Source organism: Purpureocillium takamizusanense, chromosome 1 (genome assembly GCF_022605165.1).
Source record: "Purpureocillium takamizusanense chromosome 1, complete sequence".
Classification (NCBI taxonomy): domain Eukaryota; kingdom Fungi; phylum Ascomycota; class Sordariomycetes; order Hypocreales; family Ophiocordycipitaceae; genus Purpureocillium; species Purpureocillium takamizusanense.
Genome location: NC_063068.1, coordinates 2,523,685 through 2,543,818, shown reverse-complemented (window position 1 = coordinate 2,543,818; position 20,134 = coordinate 2,523,685). Strand labels below are relative to the sequence as shown.

Below are 20,134 nucleotides of genomic sequence, written 5' to 3'. Positions count from 1 at the left end.
CACCGCCACACCTCATCTCTCGGCAGCTCTTCCAACGCAACTCACACCGACGTAATCCAAGTTTTCACGCGCAAGCCACACCAACATAGCCTTGTCTGTATACAAGGCATTCAGAATCTCCGAGAGTCTGCACACACACACACACAACAAGTCCGTTTCCCAAAACGCTACAGCCCACGAGCCGCCTCTCCGACACATCGCGCTGCAGCAATGGATTCCAGCTCTGTCAAGAAGTCGTTGATGAACCAAGTCCTCGCCGAGGCGAACCTCGCCAACGCCCGGGTCCTCATCGAGGTATGTCGCCGTGCCAGCCATGCAGCGGCTCGGTAGAAATGGGCCAGCAAGGATAGAGGCTGACGACTCTGCGTTTCTAGAAAGTCCAGGAGAACTGCTTCGAAAAGTGTGTTCCCAAGCCCGGCAGCTCTCTCTCCAGCGGCGAGCAGACGTGCATGACGACGTGCATGGAGAAGTACATGGCAGCGTGGAACCATGTCAACGCGGCCTACATCAACCGGATACGACAGGAGCAGGGCAACCAGTAGAAGCTGGACCACCAACGATGCGCCCAATCGAAGGACGTTCATCGCGTTAAAACCGAACTTACACACATACTATTACTGTGCGCGGGACCTTCCCTCATAGAAATGGCATCAATGCTGCAGGGCATGGTTGGAAATGGACCATCATGGCAGAACGAGAGTGTGAAGGACACACAACAAGGGGGCCCGAGGGGGGTGATCTGAACGGTTCCATACAGCAACATGGCAATTTGGACACACAACACTTGATATATAACATGAATCGTCGCCATCGCGGCTCGATGCTGGGTATCTAATTCTTCTCGGCCACGCCCTTGTTCTTGGCCTCCTCCGCGGCCCTCTTGCGGGCGAGATATCTTTCCTTTGCGCTTGAGATCTCGCCCTCCGTCTTGCGGCTCTTATTCGCCCGCTCCATCTCGACTCTCTGTGCGTCTCCACTCTCCCGCGTGCGCTTCATTGTCTGCTCCAGCTGCTCCTCCAGCATGCGTGACTGCCGCTCCCGCATTGCCTGCTTCCTATTGGCGGCATGCCCGCTGTGAGCGTATCGCTGGTCACCGTCTCGGGGCCCGCGCCTAGCGTTCTCTTTCTGCACCGCCTCCTTCCTCTTCACGCCGACGTTGAGACCACCCTGGAGGAGCTGCCGCTTATCGACGACTTGACCGTCCTCGTTGACCGCGATGCCCGCGCCTTTCTCGTTCAATTCCCGCGCCAGCCTTGCCTGCGTCCTTTCATCATCCTCGTCTTCTTCTTGGTTGTCGTTGGTAGTCTCGGATGCGTTTTGACCCGACTTCGCCCGCTCTTCCGCGGCCTTGACCACCTGTGCGTGCCGCTCCTCGCCGCGGTCGAGCATCTTCCTATAAAACGCAGACATGCCGCCTCCCTCGTTTTTCTTTGCCTCGGCCTCTTCGCGCCGGTTCTCCTCCTCTTCCAGCCGCCGGTTCTCCTCCTGCTGCTTCTTGTATGCCTCGGTGACGAACTTTTCCTTGTCAGCGAACTCGTCGCCCTCGGCCTCACGCTCGCGCGCGATCTTCTTTTCCTCAGCAATGAGCGCGTCGCGTTTTCGCACTTCGGCGGCTTGCAGCAAGCTCTTCATGTACTTGGGTTTCCGCTCGACGTCCTCTTTGGTGGTCTGCTTCTGGGGTTTGAGCGAGTCGTAGACAGAGTCGTACTCGTAGACACTGGGGTCCAGGTCCGCAGCGGCCACGGCGTTCTTGCGGGATGCGAGAGAGCTTGACAAGTCTCCCAGGGCAGGTTTGTGCTGCGATTTTGACTTGAGCGTCGGCGGGTTCGTAGGTAGTGTGCTGCTCGGCTTGTGGCTTTTCCTCGAGGTGTGCGCCGATGCGGACCCGAGATTGAAATCCCCGCCGAGCTCTTGTACGGCGGCGGCGCTATTCGCGTTGTCGTCGTCGGAATCGTCATCGCCGGCAAACATGGGCTTTCGCGCAGGCACGGGTTTTGGGGCGCCGGGCTTCTTGTTGCGGACATTGAGCCCGAACGACAGGCCCGGCTTGCTCATGGCGTAAGTCGGAGGACGTGTGGTAATGAAGCAGTAGCAGAGGGACTGTCAATCGTCGAAAGTCGTCTTTTGGGGTATATGAGGCCAGGAGTGCGCTGCGTCGGGGTTTTTTTTTTTTTTTTTTTTGGCTTTGTAGGAGTTTTGTCTTGTCGGAAGGTGGATGTCCGGAGGTGAGGTTGGACGCGCGCGCGCCCGGTCCGCGGCAAAAAAGAACGGGGCCGCATATGACGTGCGAAGTAACTACTGAAGGCCGTTCCCAAGGTTCTCAGGTCTGCCCGTTGGAGACCACAGTGCCTTGCAGCCGACGAAATGCAGGGCCTTGTCACCCCGGGGCCTGAAACAAGCCTAATAGGGCACACTGGCAGGTAGTCAGACAGCTACGAATACATTCGGCCCCTAGAACCGGCACCTCAGCACACAGGCCAAGTGGCGCGTGACCTTAGCGAGGCAGTGTCCGGCATCTCTACTACCTACGCTTCGCAGTCCATGACGTGATTGGCTATATCGCCGGCCGACATTTCGAGGCGCCGCAACGGCGCAGTGTCCCCATCACAAACGAAGAATGACGAGGCGGCGTCATCGTCATCTTGCTTCCATTCACCTGTTCACTTTCACTCTTGTTGTCTAGCTGAGCATGGAATCTTGCAGCACCTGCGCCATTATACTGCCTCAGACCCTCTCCCCAGCAGCCAACAAGGCTCTGCCGCAGGATCGGAGAGTTGAGTGCTGTGGGAGAATCATCTGTGGCAAATGCGTTCAGGTACGCTCCTCACCCCGCCCGGTCGCCATGACAGTCAGGCTCCGCTGATACAAGCCTGCCAGGACAATCCTCGTTTCGCAAGGTACTGCCCGTATTGCCAAGTGTCAACCGCGCCCTCGCCGCTGCCACAGAGGCTGAAAGACCCTCCATCATACACTTCCATCCCGTCCACTAGGGCTACTACAACAGAGGCGTCTTCTGCGCCGCCGCCGTACACCCCCACTGCTACCTCAGGCACACCCGAGTTGCACGAGAAGACAGCGCTCGCTGGAGACCCTGAGAAAAGCGAGGCTGCCGCACAAGACACGCTTCATTTCCTGGATCATGAGCACGACAGCATCGCGACTCTGTCCCTCAAATACGATGTCCCGGCGGCTGCGCTGCGTCGCACCAACAACATAACAAGCGACCACCTGCTTGTCGGTCGCAAGACAGTCCTGATACCGGCCGAATATTATCGAGCAGGCGTGAGCCTCTCTCCCCGACCGGTGGATGGCGAAGACGAAGAGCTTCGCAAGAGTAAAATCCGTCGCTTCATGACCTCGTGCAAGGTCTCCGACTACGACGTCGCTCTCTTGTATCTGGAACAGTCCGCCTATGATCTCGGGGCTTCCATCGAAGCCTTCTTCGACGACGAAGCATGGGAAAAAAGTCATCCCATGCAGCGGTTGGGTAAGGTTGGTTCGGCTAAGAACGTCGCCAAGAATTGTGACACCTTTCGGCGAAGACCGTAAGCCGAGTGTCGCACCTTTGCATCTTGTTAATGGCGTGGGGGCGGAGAGGGACTTGAGCAGTCTCCATACATGCTTCGATTCCAGAGAAATCGTAACATCCATATCTTGGATGCCATTCCCTGGTCGCTCAGGGGTTTGTTGCTCCGTACATATTCCGAGGGTTGTAATCGATTCGACGTGTAACAACAATACACAAATTCTTACACATCGCTCGCACACATGCCGATGACCGACCTCAGACACTGGGGTCTTTAGAACGCCGCCCGCGTGCGGATATCCTGTTTGGCTCTGTCAGCATTTTTCTAGGGGTGTGGCGGACGGAAGCGCATTACGGATATCTTCCGCTCGATTTCTCGCACGGAGCGATCGAGCTCTCCAGCAATCATCATCTTCTTGTCGTTGGGCAGCAGGTTGTATCTCTCGCAGAGATCGCCGTCAATGACACCCTTCACAGGCGCATAGTAGCCCCTATACATTAGGTGGTCTCGTCCCAGCAACGGTGGGTCATCGGTGCGCAGGTGCTGCTCGAGGCTCTGGAAAAAGTCGGCATCCTCTCGACTGACAAGTGGGATGAAGACACCGATCGTGCCCATGAGCCCGCTCCACAGCAGCACGTCCTGTCCACCAACAACGAGGCTAGTCTTGGCAAGGCTTGTCGGGATGTCCTGAGTGAAGAAGTGGCACATCAGATCGAGCCGATTGGCGGTGCCGTGGAGGTAGCCTCTGGCATTCAGGAGGTGGACTCCTGTGTCCTCTTCGTCCGCTTCCGCACTGGCCTTGGTAGGGCACCTTACGATGAAGATATTGCCAAATTTGTCCCCACCGGCCACCGATTCGTAGTCAACCATTGTCATGGTGGTTGTCCAGCGCGCAACAGTGTCGTCCACAAAGGGTATCAGTTTGTTGGATGCCGGCTTGTATGCCACATATGTGATGCCATGCTGGACGTCGCCCACAATGATTCGGTTACCCTGGGTGTTAAGCGACACGATCTGCCGAGGAGCTGCTTCGGCCTGAGCCTTACGCAACAGCTGCCTCATGCCCAAATCGTACATCCGCAACGTCTTGCCGATACCGGCCAGGACTTTCCCTTGGAATGGAAGCAGTGCCATAGGGAGATCCTCCACGGTCGTGCGGTGGACAAACTCGACTTCACGTCCGTCATTACCTAGCCGGTAGATGCTGATGTAGGCTTCTGTGAAGCTTTTGGGGTTCACGACGACGTTCTTGCCCGTTCCCACGACGAGGAAATGCTCACCATCCTGACTGGCAAACGGGACAATGGCAGCACTGACGAAGGACTCGTTGTCTTGGAGCTCCAGAGTCTGTAGAACCTGTGGCTCGTCGCCGGAGACGGGGTCGATGACGCTGATGCAGGATGCCCAGCGTCGATTACCCTTGGGATATCCGAACTCAGCTGGGGGCAGAATGGCCGCATCGCCGTTAACAGCAGCCGGATCTGCGAGCAGCTTGTCACGCAGATCTGGCGAGAGCGTGTTGTTGTCGGCCTCGATGGTATAGAAGATGGGCACCTCGGGGTGCTTGATGAGCTTTCTTGGCGTATAGGTAAGGGACACGGCCTTTTGGCTGATTGTGTCGCCCAGACGTTCGATTGAGAGGATGCTATTGCTCATGTCAGCGCACAGAATTGCCTTGCAGGTGCAAAGGGGACGGATAAGGGGAAGGATTGCTCATCAGTAGGAACAATTGGAATAAATGCGTAATAGGCCTCATGACCCGTAGGCATAGGATCCCGTGATATCATCATGTCGAGCATGGAAATCAATACAAAAAGACAAGTAGGCAATAAACTCACCTCAGCTCTTGGCCGTGAATTGTCACCAAGCCTTCTTCGCATTGCTCACTCTGGAAGTTCCAGCCCCACTGCAGCTCGGAGAAATTCAGAGGTGTCATAACAAAGCTCTTGGTAATGGGGTCTGGATAGCCGAGCCAAGGCCGTGAGCTCAAGGCCAGCACGCAGGTTTTCCCCTCGACAGCGAGCTGGAACAACTTGACCTGCTTCGGGCCGAGGAATTTTTGGCGAGTGTCGGTAAGCTCACCCGACACTTCATCGATGACTGTGCGCAGGTAAACACCTGAATACAAGCCAATGTGTAGATATAACGTTGAGCCACCCGACGAGGAGTCGTCCATAGTAATAATGGCCAAGGACGTGGGAGCCGCAGTCAGGGCCTGGACCGACTTGCTCTCCAACGTAGTGCCAGCATCCAGACTAAGGACGCGGACTGTGCAATCGTCGCAACCGACAGCCAAGAAGGAGCTGCGGACCCGCCCCTCGGGTACGTCGCCCAAGCTGAGCGCGGTCACGGTTCCGGACATGGCCTTCCGTTCTTCGAACTCGTTTAGGCTACCTTCATCGTCCGCCTCGAAATATATGATTTCTCCAGAGCTGAGAGCAACGGCAACTTGCTTGGAGTTAGTCGCGGCGGCGACGATGGATCGATGTTGCGGTACCTCCCAGTCGGAGGCCTGACCGTTGCGGACGACCCGAATGCCCTTGGGGTGAACTTGGAGGAGGCTGTTATCGCCAAGGAGCTGTGCTGCTAGAGTTGGGACTGTTGTGAGGAAGCCCGAGTCGCTGACTTCCTCGACCGTTTCTCCGATACTGAGAATCAGGGAGCCATTGCCAAAGGAAAGGACAATGTACGCGTCGTACTGGTCCTCTCGGTGCAGCTTAAGAGTCCAGACGGCGACTGGAGCTCCAGGTAACCCAGACCCGACGATTTCAGTGACGTCCAGGCCGTGACGCAGCATGCGAAACGAGCTGCGTGCTCCGTTGCCGCAGACTGTGTATATTTGAGGTGCGTCCTCGCCCGTCAAGTTGGCAACCTTGCAATCCATAAGGGGATTCATGGACGGAATGCTTTGAAACATTGTGATGTTCTCTGCGAGTCGGGGATGGAAGTAGACGGGGTCGTAGGGTGCTTGCGGATCCACAGGAAAGTCATCGCTGCTGAATTCGAGCTCATCGTCGTCGTCTCCCAGCTTCTCAAACTGGTAGAAGCAGGGGTTGCCGAACTGACTGGCCACGTACAGGAAGCCGCTCTTCAAGATGCAGAAGCTAGACGCAACCGGCACGGTATCAAAGTATTTGATAGTGAGCCTCCTCACTTCTCCCGTAGCCTTGTCGTCGTCATCCTTGATCATGTCCATCGTGACGCGGAAAAGATCGCCGTCATCGGTCTGCAGAAGAAAGAAATACGCCCCGCTACTGCCCTTGAGCTTGTGCATAATGCCGGAAACTATCGAACGCTTCCTGTTGGGGTCCTCGGTTGCTCCTCTGCGGCGCGGAATTGCGATGCGCAGTGGCTCTTGATTGCTGTGCATGTACGTGATGCTTTCCAGGCCACAGACCAGCACACCACTAGGGCCGTCTGCTCCTCCTGGGACCTGGAAAAGCATTGACGCCGTAGGGTCGACAGGCTCCGACCATTTGCGCACAACGTAATTGAGACCCAGGTCCAGCTCATAGTAAACAAGCTGGGTTTGGACTTCTTCGAGAGCCTCCTCGGTAGCGTCGGGATCGAGAGCAGAGCAGTTGATCTCGAGGGCGGCGAAAACAGGATTGGAATAGCCAACGTCGAGGGCGACCATGGAGAGAACTAGAACGCGGGGCTTGTGGGCTTCAAGCGGCGACGAGATGGTCAGCTCCGCAGCCAGGTTGCCGTCGGGATTGGCGGCGCCCGAGACGCGATTTAGGATGTAGACTAGCTTGTTCTTCTCTATCGAGGCAACAAGGAACGCGCGGCCCTTAGGATCACAGACGAGATATTCGCCTGGAACGACCCGTCTGATGCCAGACTTGCCATATGTCTCCATGTGGACTCGCGAGAACCGGTTCTCCTCTGGCAAATACTCGACAATGGTAATGCGCCCGGAGTCAGATGAGACGATGATGAAGTCTGCCATGTTTGATCAGTATTGGCTACCGAGCGACGCGTTTGGATAAGATCAAGATACGGACCCTTGTTGCTGCCCGTGACGCGAAACGGAGCGAGGGAGCGGACGATGCCAAAGACATCATGGCTCAGAACGGTGTGCACCTTGCCCAGGTTGGGATCTGGCCGCAGAAGGTTCAAGCGCGAGCCAGAAGCAGTGACAATAAGCTGCTCACGGGTGCCTCCAAACTGACCCAGGACTGCTTGGACGACGTTCGTTGGCGGCTGGATCGTCAGCGAGTACAGGAACATGTTGGAGGTGGTCGCCATGATCCTCGTCTGGGCGCAGTTTAAGCCTGCGCGGCTTTGCGGCAGCGGGTTGGGATTGCCGTTGGGGACTCGCTCAGTCGGGCGGGCGCAGGGTTGTGGTGTTTGGGTGAGGTTGCAAACCCATAGTCCGCGGCACGGGAAGGCGAATTGAGTGGGAGGTGTGATGGGAGCTCAAAAAGTTTGGTGTAGCTGTTCGGGGCACTGGAGGAACCATTAATGCGGCCGACCCGCCAGTCCAGATCTGGCCCGAGCTCCTCGAATTTGTCCTAGTACTATTACTACTTCACAGCCAGCAACGACGGCCGGCTACTATTTTGTCCCTGCGCAGCGTTGTCTGTTCTCCTGTGGCAACCATGGAGCCGACACTGCGAAAGGCGGCGCACAGTCTATGTGGGTGTTGCTCTGCATCTCTGCGCAGACAAGCCGCCGTTGCCCGGCAGCCTGCAAGGCCGTGGATGCGAGCGCCGCCAGCGCCCCTCGCTCGACATCACCACTCACCCACGTCTCGAGCGGCGAAACCGCAAGCCGCCGACAAGCACAGCGTCTCGAGCGCTGTGAGACCGTTTAGCTCGAGCGGCGGCCCTCGCACTGATGCTGCGGCCGCACAAGACCCGGCTCAGCCGGCGCGGTTGAGACTCAGCCATGACAACCTGTTCCACCCGTTCTCGTCGTCGCCGGTCCCCGAGTTTCGACGTCGCGCGGCTTTCATGAGACAGCATGCATACTGCCCGCACCCGGATCATAAGCCAACCAAGTTGCCGACAGTAAATCCTGGTTCCGAGACGACTGAAGCTACCAGCGGGGACATGCCTCCAGCCCACGTCGACTTTGACTGCCCCGACTGTGGCTTTCCCGTCTACTGCAGTAAGGAGCATTGGATGGACCACTACGAAGAGCATCTAAAGATTTGCGATACGCTGCGGCAAATCAATGAGGATGACCACGACCTCCGATCGGGGCGAGTGTTCCACGAAGCTGCCCTGCCCGACCTGCAGCTGGACGAGGCGGCCATCAACATGACAAACTGGGACACCTTCATGTACACGAGAGAATTTGAGGCTGTTAACTCGGACCGCTCCATGAGGCAAATCACTCGGCTCTTGACGTATCCGATCACAATTGGCAGCGTCCTCCATGAGCTCAGCCCGTACACTGTCAAGAAGGGTGAGCGCCTGACAACGGAAGGCTTGAAGAGCTTCAGTGGTAAGTAAAGTGCCGGGGCTCTAGTGCTACAGCCTAAATCCTTACACGAGTGCAGCTCTACGATACAATCTGCATCCTCCAAAGGCCGGCCGCGGGCCTGGAATCAACCAACTCAGACCAGAGCCACCGCCGGTGCGAGTGTTTGTCCTCGGCGCTCGGGCTGAGTCATCGCTGCCACGGCCTGCCTGGGTGCAACTGGCGCATCTCTTCCCCGAGTCGAAGTTTCATCTCATATTCATCGGACCCGAGAGCATGGCAAACCGAGATGACGAGTTTCCGCTACCAGAACGAACGGCATCGAATCCATTTGGCGCCATCGTCGAGGACCGTGTCTGGTACAAGATGAAGATAAGTACCATCGTTGACTACTACCACACTCTCCACAAAACGGGTCAGTTTGCGCCGTATGATCCGTATTTTGACTGTTTCGTCCTCTTCCATCCCGGACTGGGCCATCCGGCGAGTAGCCACGAGTGGGAAGAGACGCTGCCGCTTCTGTTGGAGACTAAAGTACCCATCATCAGCACTGGGTACACGCAGTTTGACCTTGAGCGGGATGTCGACTGGGTGAACAAGAAGTCCAAGGGCGAGTTCGATGTACTACTGGAGCCAGGAGAAAATATTTTTCGAAGCTTGCGGTGGGATCTCAACGATATGGACCCCCAGGATGTCAGCTGCGGCAACTGGGGAGTGTGGGCGTTCCGTGGCAAGAGGTACGTCGCTGTTGGAAGCACTGGGCCCCAGTGAGTGCGACGAGAGTGTGCTAACATTGTGCCCAGATATGAGACGACGACAAAGGAACAGTAGATGTGTGCGGAGCTGTGGAGATTGTCGTGGCATCCAGAGGACGGCCACTGCGCTGTAAATGTATTAAGACGAATTTGTGTGTATCACCATCTTTGACGACGAACGAGGCCCGGGGGGGAAGGGGCTAGGCCAGGTTTAGAACATATTCAACTTCTTGCATTCAGCTTCTGCATGGAACTTGTCCTGCAAATGCACAAAGTGCAGACGAGTCGAGCTCCTAAGGACGCACCAGATATCGCGGCGCTGCAAGATTTGCACAAGCTGATGCTGGTCTGGAGCTTTAGCGTATCCATGGATATGCATGCACCACAAGTTGAGATTCAACGGACATGGGGTGAGTATGAAGATTTGCCCCCTGCGCTGCCAACCCGACAGGCGTTGCGAGGCGGGCTGTTGGGGGTGCAGCCACGCACCAGCCCGCTGTAGCGCAGCGTGCGCAGGCCGTGAAGTGCGTCACTTTTATTATTTAGCGGGCACCTCATCCATGGCTGGGCGGGCAGCGCCGCGGGGTCGGGTCCACGAATGTCATCAGGTCAGGCTGGTAGGTACCTTGATGCTTGCCTTCTGTGGTGGATGCTACCGGGTTGGGTACCTGGCTTTCCTCCCACCTTGCCACCTTCTGCACCTGGAAGAGCCAAAGCCGGTCCACGGGTGCCTCTACTGACGGCACACCCCCGTGCCATCCAGCGCTTGCCCCGGTGGCGACGGGAGCGCGCACGGTTCAGCGGGCAGGGCAGGGAAGGGCAGGACAGGGCAGCTCACGCCATTGCAACGTCAGGGCGTTTCCAGGCTGCCAACACCCCCGACATCCTGCGACCTGCGGCCCAAACGGCGACCGTGCCAGCCTACTGCAACCTTGTGCCAACGACGGGCGTCCATCCGCTTTCGACGACGACGACGACGACGACGACGACAACGACGACTGACGACGATATCTCATCGCCTCGCCCGCGGCCTCTTTGTCGTCTGCCATGCGTGCGCCGAACCCTCCCGCTGCAGCACTCTCCAAATGAGCGTCGCGTCCGCCGCGTCGCCCGATAGCCCAGTAGCGGGGACCCCGCCACCACCGCCAACTCGAGCCGGCACGCCGCGCCTCAAACAGCAACCGGTCGCTGGCAATGCCCTCACCTCGACAGCCCCAACAAGCGGCGGCGACCGTCGGTCGAGTCGTCCGCCCCCGATAGATCCGCTGTCCGACCGCGCGACGCAGGCTCTGATCCGGCGCGTGCTCTGCGCCCAGCAATCTGGCGACAAAGGCCGCGACGCGCAGACTCCCATCGACGAGCTCCTCCCACCGCTCACGAGCCGCAACGATGTCGACCTGCAGCTGTATGCCCTCCTCGCCATTATTCTACGGGAGTTCGTGCAGGGCTGGTACGGCAAGATCACGACCGATGAGGCCTTTGTCGCCGAGATTGTTCATACCATAGCACACTGCACCAGGGCCTTGGAGCAGAGGCTGCGCAAGCTCGACCTGGAGAGCCTCGTGCTCAACGAGATACCGGAGGTCATTGACAAGCACATATCGAGTGAGTGGGGCTCGCCTTGACTTGACATCAGGGGAAGCTGACCTTGGACAAAGCATATCGTGAGTCACACCGTACGGCGGTGCAGCCGCCTCTTGTTGTGGACCCTCGCGAAGCCTTTCATGCCCTCTGGCCGTTGCCCTTTCTCTCGCCGGTACCACATTCCGAAGAATCTTCCGCGACGGTATCCGAGCAGCTGGAAAACGAGGCAGCGTATCGACAGCTGCTCGTCCAGGCAGTCCTGGCCGTGCTGCTGCCCACGGAGGATCTCGAGAACCCGTGCCTCACCGCCCTGGTCGGACAGATATTCTCCGAGCTCATCATCGGCAACCTCATTGGCAACAAAACGACACAGCCATGGCTTCTATTCGAATGCATATGCACACTCGCCCGCGTAATAGAGAAGAAGAAGGAGCAGACGGCACAGAGAATAGTGTCAGGGTCGCACGCACAGAATGTCGAGGGCTCAACAAAATGGCGATACCGCTGGTCCGTCCAAGGCTTCTTCTTGTGGGTTGTACAGCTGGCGTTCATTTTCATCACGTCTATTCGGCTGTTGGCGGGGGCCATTGCAATGTCGAAATCATTGCCGCCGAGGGGACACATCGAAGACCCGGATAGGTCAGGACGGAACCAAGCCACTTCGGACCACCAGCATCACGAGACGCCCGCGACAGCCAAGGTCCCCGTTCTTGAGTTCAGCGCATGGCGCTGCGTTGGTAACCTGGTGGAGATTCAGACGAGGATGCCTTGGCTGGGCGGCATCCTGTCGCTCATGCAACTGGGAGCTACGCGTGGACCTGGCCTCATCGCGGGCCTAAACAGCACGCTCGACAGGTAAGAGCACAGCCATCTCTCCTCCTCTCTGACTTCATTCGTTGTGACGAAGCTGCCGTGCTATTCTCCTCTTGCCTTGCTCGGCAAGGCACTGCCCATCCTTGCTCATCACCGCGCATGGCGCCAGCGTCACTGGACCTCTCTCGGGCTCAAGCGAGCTTCTCCTGTTCGCGCTTCGGACCGAGCCTTCTGCAGCTCCCTCCAATCGGTCATCTGATACGCCCCTTGGAGTCTCCGTAGCAAGTCTGGCTGTTGGCTGGCTCGCACGCATCGCAAACGCGGCCTCGGCGAATGCGGCCTCGGCGAAATGGCGAGGCGACGCAGGCAAGCTCCCCCTCCTCAGATCGGCTGGCTCTGTCTGGTCGTGGTCCAGATCCGCTTAACCAATTGCAGCGTGAAGCTGCAATCTGGGCCCGCGATTGATGGGGTTGGTGTGTCGGCCCTCGAGCCAGTCACAACATCAAGATGCCATTTACGCGCCGACGTCGACCGGGGTCCCGCTGCGCAAGTGTATCATTTGGCTCCGCAAGAGCATCACGGACGCATTGCCAGACGCACATGTCGCTTTCAGTCCCGCCGTCTCTTGCCGCGCCAGGCGACCGTCCAGTGCGGAGCCTTTTCGACGACAATGAAGTGCAACCCTCACGCAATGCAGTAACCCCATCGACCGCGCCGAATGGCTGTTCTGTCGTGCGGCGCAGCGACACCACGGCTGTTTGCTCGAAACGACCTGCTTGAACGCCAAGTGGCTTTTTCCAGACATGCAGGACAAAACGACCTGCGGTCCAAGGGGCCTGCCCCGGACTGGTCGTGCCGTGATGCCACCACTCCTCCCCATTCACCTGCCTGGGCTGAACACACACCGTTACTCACCTGTCTGCTGTTTGGGAGCAAACTAACCCCGGGGGGGCTGCACGAGGCAAGCGATCGTCACAAAGCCATCCGCGTCGGGGAGCTCCCTCCTTCTGTTGCAGAACCCCTGGCCAAGCGGCTCGGGTAGCCTTGTTGCCGCCCGTGCTATTGTACGCCAACTCGCCCGTGCCGTCCCTTCCCGCGTCCCGATGCAAGACACGCAAGCACAGGAACGAACTCCTTTTGCTGTCTCCCCGCTACGACTCAAAGCTAACTAGTCTCCTTCTCTTCTCTCGCTCCGCAGGCTACTCTCCCGTCAGATCCATAACCTCTTCTCGCCAGCCCGATTGTCACCCATTCTCCGCTCCCTCCGCGGCGTCCTCTTCCCCAATAACGCCCCCGGTACCCCCTCCCTGTTCCCACCATCTTCTGACGCGGAACTGCGAGCCCTGCGCCGCAGGGCCGCTAGCTCCCTTCTGGCTCTCGTCCCGAGGGGCGTGGCCAGAGTGTACCTCTGCGGACGCCTGGCGTCGTCTTCGTCGTTGTCACCCGCGCACACCGAGCTATATGCTGCTACTTCAAGGTCCGATCCTGGCCCAGCAGAGCACGACGTGGCCGCCGAGGCCATGGTCGACGAGGTCGAGGGCCTCCTCATGGTCCTCAGTGATAGCTACTGTAACAAGCATCTCCTGTACAGCGCCCTCGAACTCATCCTCTTGAGACTGATGCCCGAGCTCAGCGAAAAGGGCGTCATGGAGCTGTGGGACGAGCGGCTGGGATAGTTTGGGGGCCAAAGAGCGAACGAAGACATCCCTCCCCCGTTTGGAGAGAGACACGCATGGCTAAGATTTCTATTGCCTGGATGACAACGAAAGCGCTGAGATACCCTGTTCCTTGTACGAAGCCCACATTTCTCTGTAGAAAATTTCAAAATCCGGTTTCGCGACTTGCCGACCTGGTGAAACTGTGTCAGTCAGACCGGCGAACACCTCTGTAGACCATGATGATAGCCCGCGTGGCGTGGCACGTGAGCGTAGACATTTGCCTTCTGCTTGCTCCCTCGTTGAGGGCGCAAGGGGCCATTGAAAAATCAAAGAAGGACGAGGCCCTGGAGGACCGCGGGGAGTGTCGAGGAGCCGACGAGGGCGGCAAGAACTCCGTCTCCCCCTCCGCTTGTCGAACCCAGCTCCTGGAAACGCCACAGGTGCGAGCCGGGGGGGGGGGTTCCTGTCCTAGTTCAGGAGTAGTACTCTCCCACAGTGGTCATGGCCTTCACTGCCACGGGCACGCCTCACTCTACATCGCACAAACCAGCATCCTAAGCAGCATCGAGCGTGTTCGTGGAATCACTCCCTAGATAGGGGGCGACGACCGGAGTTTGCCAAAGGCTCTCGCGATATGGGAGGTAAACCACCGGTTATTAAACGCGAATTGTCAAAACTTGGTATACATGTCTCCCCTCCGTGTGTTTCACAACGTTCCTATGTGGTGGATGGTATTCGCCCCCGATGAATCTGTTGCCAGAGTGTGTAGAGTCGCCTCCTTTTCTTCCTGTTGAATTTCCTGGCCGCCACGCCCATGTACTTCCGTGCCCACCTCCCGTAAAAATGTCGCCTTGACTTGTGTCAAGTGCATCCAGTGTCGAGGCGTCTTCTGTCAGGCCATCCAGCTCCGGCCCTTTCTCCTCGAGTACGTTGTTTTGCTCAAATTCATTGTCCGCAAATAATGAAGGCAAGCCCATGACGCCAACCTGCGGCAACTTGCCTGGGAGCAGATGCGCGCCAGATTACAAAACCAGACCAGAAGCAAACGGAAAGGGAGAAAGCCGCCCCTTTCGAGTAACAGCCACAGCGATTTCCCTAATCATCGAACCTCCATCGCCGTGTCGGAAGGTGCTTGCATCTCATGGTCTCCTTCAGGTATCCTTGACAGCCCGCCGATCGACGGTCGGGAGCCCTGATTCTGACCGACGTGGAGTTTTTTGGTAAGATGTATCAATGCAAGGTACTCGCTTTGATCAAACTGCCCTGAGGTGTTCATCCTCTGCAGGTAGTTAAGCAGCGTATTTGCTGCCTTCCTGGCCTCTTCGTGCGTTGGTGAGACGGGCGATGAATCAATCGAGGCGCTTGACATAGCACTAGCTGCCATTGGTGTGCCAGATGACCGGCCAGCGATACTCGAGTTACTGCTCGTCCGGCGTAGCGGCGGCGGCGGAGAGGTTAGGGCGGTGTCTATGGCAAATGGCTGCTTCCGTGCGTCTGTAGCTGGGGACTGGACTGCGGAAGACGACGCAGACGTGGCTGGAAGATGTCGAGGAGTCATTGGCTCTGTTGCTGCCTCGGTGACTGGCGCCGCCTCATGATTCACAAAGTTGACATCGATGGAGGGGAAAGTGTTACTTCGCTTTTCTCGATGATGGAAATCGGGGACGTCGCTAGCGTGCAGTGGCATGGCATGATCAACCGTAAAAGCACCAACATTTGGGTCAGGGGAGAAGTTGAAGGAAGCCGCAGGGCTAATGGTACCGGCTGAGAACGCGGCCACATGGTCTCGGACGTCGCTCGAGAGTGAAGTGTTTGACTGCGATCCGTGCGCTCGGTACGTGAATTCGAACTCGAGGGTGTCCCTGTGTAAGTCGTCATCGCTGCGACTCCCTGACAGAGGGGAGAGGGGTTGGGGCGGCGACTCGGGCGCATGGCTGCTCGGTTTCGCCCCCTTGTTGAGGGTAGTAAGCTTCGTTGAAAGTCTCGCGCTGTCCGGAATGTTTGTCTCGGACGCTCGCCGCATCAAGCGTCCCGAGCCGATGCCGTGTTTCTGCTTGAACTTCTGGAGCCAGCTGCTCGTCAGGGTACCCAAGAGACTATCCTGATTCCCGCTCGCATGAGCAAATAGCTTTGCTTGCTCCATGATTTCGTCGTCTTTGATGTCAAAGCCTCGCTGCTGCTGTCGACGTACGTAGTTGCCAAGCGTCCTGTCAAAGTCTGGATGCTTGCCTTTCGCGCGTTTCACGGCAAAATCAGGGTCTTGCTCTCGTTTGAGATATTGGTCCCGGTTGCGTAGCACCTTTGAAACCGTGCTGCGCGTCTGTCAGAAGTGGTGGTCAGAGAAGCAGACGAGTGCACATCTTCACCTTCTCTCCACGCCGAATTTGGCACCGATATCCGCTTGTTTTGTTCCCGGATTCTCGTCGTGATACAGGCACATTGCCCGCTTCTGTTCTGCGCTCAGAGTTTTACGCGGCAGCTTCTCATGTTGTGACGGTTTGGAAGACTCTCCGACTTTAGGCTTTGCGGTAGTCGTTGTTGGCGTCATTGAAGCGGACGGAGCAGGTGTTGAAGACGAGCCGCTGGACGCAGGCGTAATAGACATCGCTGCCGCGGAATAGCTGCCTGCGGACGATGTTGGCGTTGGATTTGTCAGCTGACTGGGCCATGTCGTGTTTAGCATAGGCAGTTGTTGAACCATCGATGACGGCGCAGGGTGTATCAACTGGTGGTGGTGGTGGTGGTGGTGCCCCGGGGCCGTCGGCTGATGAGGCTGCGGTGGCAGGCCCGGGGGTGGCATCCGCTGCAAAGGGTCAGACGGCATACCGTGAGTGACAAATCCAAAGCCTGCATATTCGTTCATAGGGCTGTTATCATACGGGCTCTGGCTGTACGGGCTTAAGTTGACCCAGTTGTCGCCACCATAGGCGCTGGTTTGGGCCATGTTGGAGTCCTGGTCCATGGCTGCAGACCCGTCGAGGTCTGTGTTCATCATGCTTCATGCGCTCGGCGCGCTGTTACCAGGTTGTGAAACGCAGAATACTGTCAGTCAGTCAGCACGGATTTGATTGTCGGCTTTGTGCGATACACCCTGCTTTATAAGACCAACAGGACGTGTCTAGGCTGGCATCTTCTCTGTGAGCGGCAGTGAACGTGGCAAGCAGTGCGAGGAGATAGTACTAGAAAAATAGGGAGAACGCACCTCACGAGTGCAGAATGCCGAGGAAACGCATCGTCTTATCCACTTCACTTCAGCCGGGCAAGTGGGAAGAAAGCCGGTTCGGCCTGTCTGATAGCCCAATTCCACCGTCCGACGCCTACCAGACTCTCGCTTGGGAATGGCTTGAGATGACCTCCGTCCCGAGGATCCAGTGTTGCGGCGGCGGCAAGTGCCCTTTGTTGGAAGAGTTTGAGGTTTGGCTGTAGCGCTCTCGTTGCTGATGGACGTGACCCCTAACCGCCCACGGATGTCGACCAAAACTTAAATGCTTCTGCGCTGCTTGTCCGCCAAAGAATAGTAAGGGCTGTGGAACAGAGCCAAAAGGGAAAAGTAACCAAAGACGCTTCAGCCTGTGCGACGCGCTGTCTTCGTCGAGGCTGCAGAGATGCAAGTAATGTTGAGACCGTCTCTGTGATTGGAATGCGGACGGTGGCAGGCCCGTTTCAACAACGATCCTCGTCCTCTTATCCTCGATGGGAAGTTAACCGAAGATGATGTAGGTGTCCTTGGAAAGCGAGCGGTACATGAAGGCAGACAGATGCTATGTCAGTCCCTACTAGAGGTACCTAGACGCAGTTGCAAAGCGTGTGTGTGCAAATGTCGTCGAGGAGTGCAATCAGGCTTTTGTGCTCGACCCAGAGGACGCCACGGATTGGGCTACATAATGTATGCGAGAGAACAGAACTTGGCGGCGGATTTTGACCGTCGTACATATAGATGTGCTGCAAGTGTACCATAGGCACATGCGCAAGGACAGCCAGGGGTGCTTCTGGCAAGCATGGGGGTGAGGGGTGAACGAGGGGGGGGTGGTAGGAGAGACAGCAGGGCGCGTGTGGGTGGACGAGGACAAAGACGCCTTAAAGAGAAAGCATCCTTGGTGTGGTGGGTAGGATCGAATCTAACGGGAAGGCTACTCATCATGGCAGTGTGAATGGCGAAGGGTCATGGTTGGATGGAGAATGGTGGATGGCGGGCGAGTGGAAGCTGGACTGAAGGGGGACTCCCGTAACTAGGGTATGACAAGACAGGACGAGAGCCGTGGGTGAACGATGAGACTAGGCACAGACGCCCGCAAGAGGCGCCTCTGCCTGCATGCCCTCCATGAGCCGGAGCTGGGGTGCAACGCGGGCGTCAAAGGCAACCAGCCAGAGCTCCATGTGGCCATAGGTCGTCCAAGGCAAGCAGATAAGAGGCCGCATCTCGCCTGTGAGGGCTGACGAGTCTGCTTCGTTCTGGCGAGTCTTCCATCGACTGGCAGCCTCAAGAGGCCCTATTCGACACTCTGCACTGCTTCAGGGCATGCTTTCCAGCACCCGATCACAGACTTGAGCGAGGAGTCCACATGCCAGGGACAATAAGCTTACCAGCGGCCGACGGAACCGCTCTTGCTGCCCGTCATGTAGGTCTGTCTGTACCGTACTCGTACAAGGAAAAAGCAACGCTGCTCATGGCACTCCGAAGGGAATCTAGGTCAGGGACGGACAGACTGACAGGGCATACGCATGGCTGTCATGGCGGCGGCGGCGGCGGCGGCGGCGGCGGTAGACCCTGGCTCCAGCGATTGCCAGCAGGACGCACAACAGGTCTCCCCGTCTCTGGTTGGAACTTTGCTGATGTCTTTTGACCAGTCCGGTTCCCCTCCCCCAACTGCGTCAAGCAGGGACTGGGGGGCTGTCTGATTTGCCTCGCCCCAACCCATCGCACCGGAAGGCAGAATGAGGTCAGAGTGTGGGGGGAGACGGCGTGTGCGTGGGAGCTGACCTCGCCAAAAAGAAAAGGCACCGCTGCGCATGAGGCATTTCGATCCTGGACCCGTGCCTCACCTCTTTCTTCGCCCTCTGGTCAAGGTCGGCGAGAATGGGCGTCGCCATCCATCCTCATGGCCAGAGAGTGGCCAGGGCACGCCTCCCCATCCAGAACCACATCCGCGCACCCCTCGCGGCCGGCGCGGACAGGGGTATGTCCTGGTGGTGTGCCCACTCGCATCCGTCTCAAAGGCCTGGCCTGGACAAATGATGTGCGAGAGACGGCCTACGGAGGAAAGGCTGCGCCAGCAACGCTCGGTCTGCTAGCATGAAAAGCCACCAATTCGCCCATCTTCCCATGGATGAACGGTCGGGTACGACGCACGCAGCGGCGAACGCCTTGGACAAGAAGCATGCCCGCGCTCAGGCGCGTCGCGATCGCCGAGGCTGGCCGTCGACCTGGTCCAAGACATGCTAATCATCGCTCGTCCATGAAACTCCACGAGGCGTGTCTTGCCGGATATGAGCGTGGGCAGCGCCCCTAAGCATCCCCGCGCTGCTCTCCCGGCAAAGCAATCGAAACGACTCTCCACCCGCCGTGCTGCTGGAGGTATGCGCTGAGCATGTATCTCGCTCGTTGAGTCGAGTCTCTCGTTCTCTCTGTTGGTCCAGGCCGAGCAGCAGATCGAGCCTCGCCCAACAGCACTGGCGGGGCACCACCTTTGGCACTCTCACCAATTCCCGACAGGAGCAAAGTGCTAGCACCAGTGAGAAGGCCTGCCGTCCGACAAAAGTTGGCGTCAGAGCTGTAGGTCAAGAGGTCAATATCCGCTGGCAAGCCCGCAGCGCGGCTTCAGCCTCGTCCCGGCGAGAATGTCAGTGCTCGACTAGGGCTGTACATCAGAAGCGCCAACCTCATCATAGCGTAACGCATTGGCGCACAGTTCAGCAGCGGCGCTGTAGACTGCCTTGCCCGCCGTCGATGGCCGGCTTGAGATATTACCAATCCGCGGAGGTGGGCTCGGTTCGGACCGCAACGGACTCCGGTGGCCACGGGCACCAGCCGTCGAGTTCGCAGCACCGCCTTCCTTGTCAAACGAGCCGAAGCATTGGCGTCTTTTTGCCCTCGGAGCCCTGACGATCTGTCGGCCCGCTGCCTTGAACTAGGAACACCATGTTCTCAGTGACTTGCCTGTGAACCTTCCATATCTTTCTGACCGTGAGCCTGTTTTGGTCTGCCGAAAACCCGAATAGGTCAAGTACGTCAGCCGGCAGATCCGACAGGTCTGTCGATGCAGGCCAGGCCAGGCTTGCCGGGACAGAGGAGCATTTTCATCTGTCTCCCCAGGACCAAGAGCCCCGCCCAGAGTTGGCTGACCCTTACCCCAAAAGTATCCCTTTA

General features: G+C 57.8%; 9 protein-coding genes across 10 annotated transcripts; 4 read left to right on the top strand and 5 right to left on the bottom strand.

Annotated features, from left to right (window-relative positions):
• Nucleotides 1–44: 44 nt before the first annotated feature.
• Nucleotides 45–953, top strand: TIM13 (protein translocase subunit). Its single transcript, XM_047981674.1, has 2 exons — nt 45–294; nt 375–953. Exons 1-2 carry the CDS (start codon nt 211–213, stop codon nt 540–542), a joined length of 252 nt encoding a protein of 83 aa, XP_047837634.1. The 5' UTR covers nt 45–210; the 3' UTR covers nt 543–953.
• JDV02_000814 (uncharacterized protein) lies at nt 769–2,408 on the bottom strand. The gene has a single exon (XM_047981673.1). The coding sequence runs from the start codon at nt 2,053–2,055 to the stop codon at nt 832–834; it is 1,224 nt and encodes a 407-aa protein (XP_047837633.1). The 5' UTR covers nt 2,056–2,408; the 3' UTR covers nt 769–831.
• A 122-nt stretch (nt 2,409–2,530) lies between these two features.
• RSE1 (pre-mRNA-splicing factor rse1) lies at nt 2,531–7,927 on the bottom strand. Of its 2 annotated transcripts, XM_047981670.1 has the most exons (5): nt 7,535–7,927; nt 5,366–7,472; nt 3,882–5,172; nt 3,619–3,827; nt 2,531–3,563 (listed from the first exon to the last, which is right to left on the bottom strand). In XM_047981670.1, the coding sequence occupies exons 1-4, from the start codon at nt 7,776–7,778 to the stop codon at nt 3,801–3,803; spliced, it is 3,669 nt and encodes a 1,222-aa protein (XP_047837630.1). In that variant the 5' UTR covers nt 7,779–7,927; the 3' UTR covers nt 2,531–3,563; nt 3,619–3,800. The 2 variants fall into 2 exon arrangements, with proteins under 2 accessions (XP_047837630.1, XP_047837631.1); XM_047981671.1 differs by having other exon boundaries at nt 2,531–5,172.
• JDV02_000813 (uncharacterized protein) lies at nt 2,606–3,784 on the top strand. The gene is made up of 2 exons (XM_047981672.1): nt 2,606–2,815; nt 2,878–3,784. Exons 1-2 carry the CDS (start codon nt 2,690–2,692, stop codon nt 3,547–3,549), a joined length of 798 nt encoding a protein of 265 aa, XP_047837632.1. The 5' UTR covers nt 2,606–2,689; the 3' UTR covers nt 3,550–3,784.
• Nucleotides 7,928–8,064: 137 nt separating the features above from the next.
• Nucleotides 8,065–9,952, top strand: MSS51 (translational activator for mitochondrial COX1). The gene is made up of 3 exons (XM_047981669.1): nt 8,065–8,981; nt 9,037–9,694; nt 9,761–9,952. Exons 1-3 carry the CDS (start codon nt 8,132–8,134, stop codon nt 9,786–9,788), a joined length of 1,536 nt encoding a protein of 511 aa, XP_047837629.1. The 5' UTR covers nt 8,065–8,131; the 3' UTR covers nt 9,789–9,952.
• A 671-nt stretch (nt 9,953–10,623) lies between these two features.
• Nucleotides 10,624–13,948, top strand: JDV02_000810 (uncharacterized protein). Its single transcript, XM_047981668.1, has 3 exons — nt 10,624–11,317; nt 11,371–12,151; nt 13,308–13,948. The coding sequence occupies exons 1-3, from the start codon at nt 10,798–10,800 to the stop codon at nt 13,783–13,785; spliced, it is 1,779 nt and encodes a 592-aa protein (XP_047837628.1). The 5' UTR covers nt 10,624–10,797; the 3' UTR covers nt 13,786–13,948.
• A 475-nt stretch (nt 13,949–14,423) lies between these two features.
• JDV02_000809 (uncharacterized protein) lies at nt 14,424–14,744 on the bottom strand (the record flags this gene model as incomplete). Its single annotated transcript, XM_047981667.1, has 1 exon — nt 14,424–14,744. The coding sequence occupies one exon, from the start codon at nt 14,742–14,744 to the stop codon at nt 14,424–14,426; it is 321 nt and encodes a 106-aa protein (XP_047837627.1).
• A 122-nt stretch (nt 14,745–14,866) lies between these two features.
• Nucleotides 14,867–16,207, bottom strand: JDV02_000808 (uncharacterized protein; the record flags this gene model as incomplete). Its single annotated transcript, XM_047981666.1, has 2 exons — nt 14,867–16,079; nt 16,134–16,207. The coding sequence occupies 2 exons, from the start codon at nt 16,205–16,207 to the stop codon at nt 14,867–14,869; spliced, it is 1,287 nt and encodes a 428-aa protein (XP_047837626.1).
• A 76-nt stretch (nt 16,208–16,283) lies between these two features.
• JDV02_000807 (uncharacterized protein) lies at nt 16,284–16,729 on the bottom strand (the record flags this gene model as incomplete). Its single annotated transcript, XM_047981665.1, has 2 exons — nt 16,284–16,423; nt 16,594–16,729. 2 exons carry the CDS (start codon nt 16,727–16,729, stop codon nt 16,284–16,286), a joined length of 276 nt encoding a protein of 91 aa, XP_047837625.1.
• Between the last annotated feature and the right edge of the window lie 3,405 nt (nt 16,730–20,134).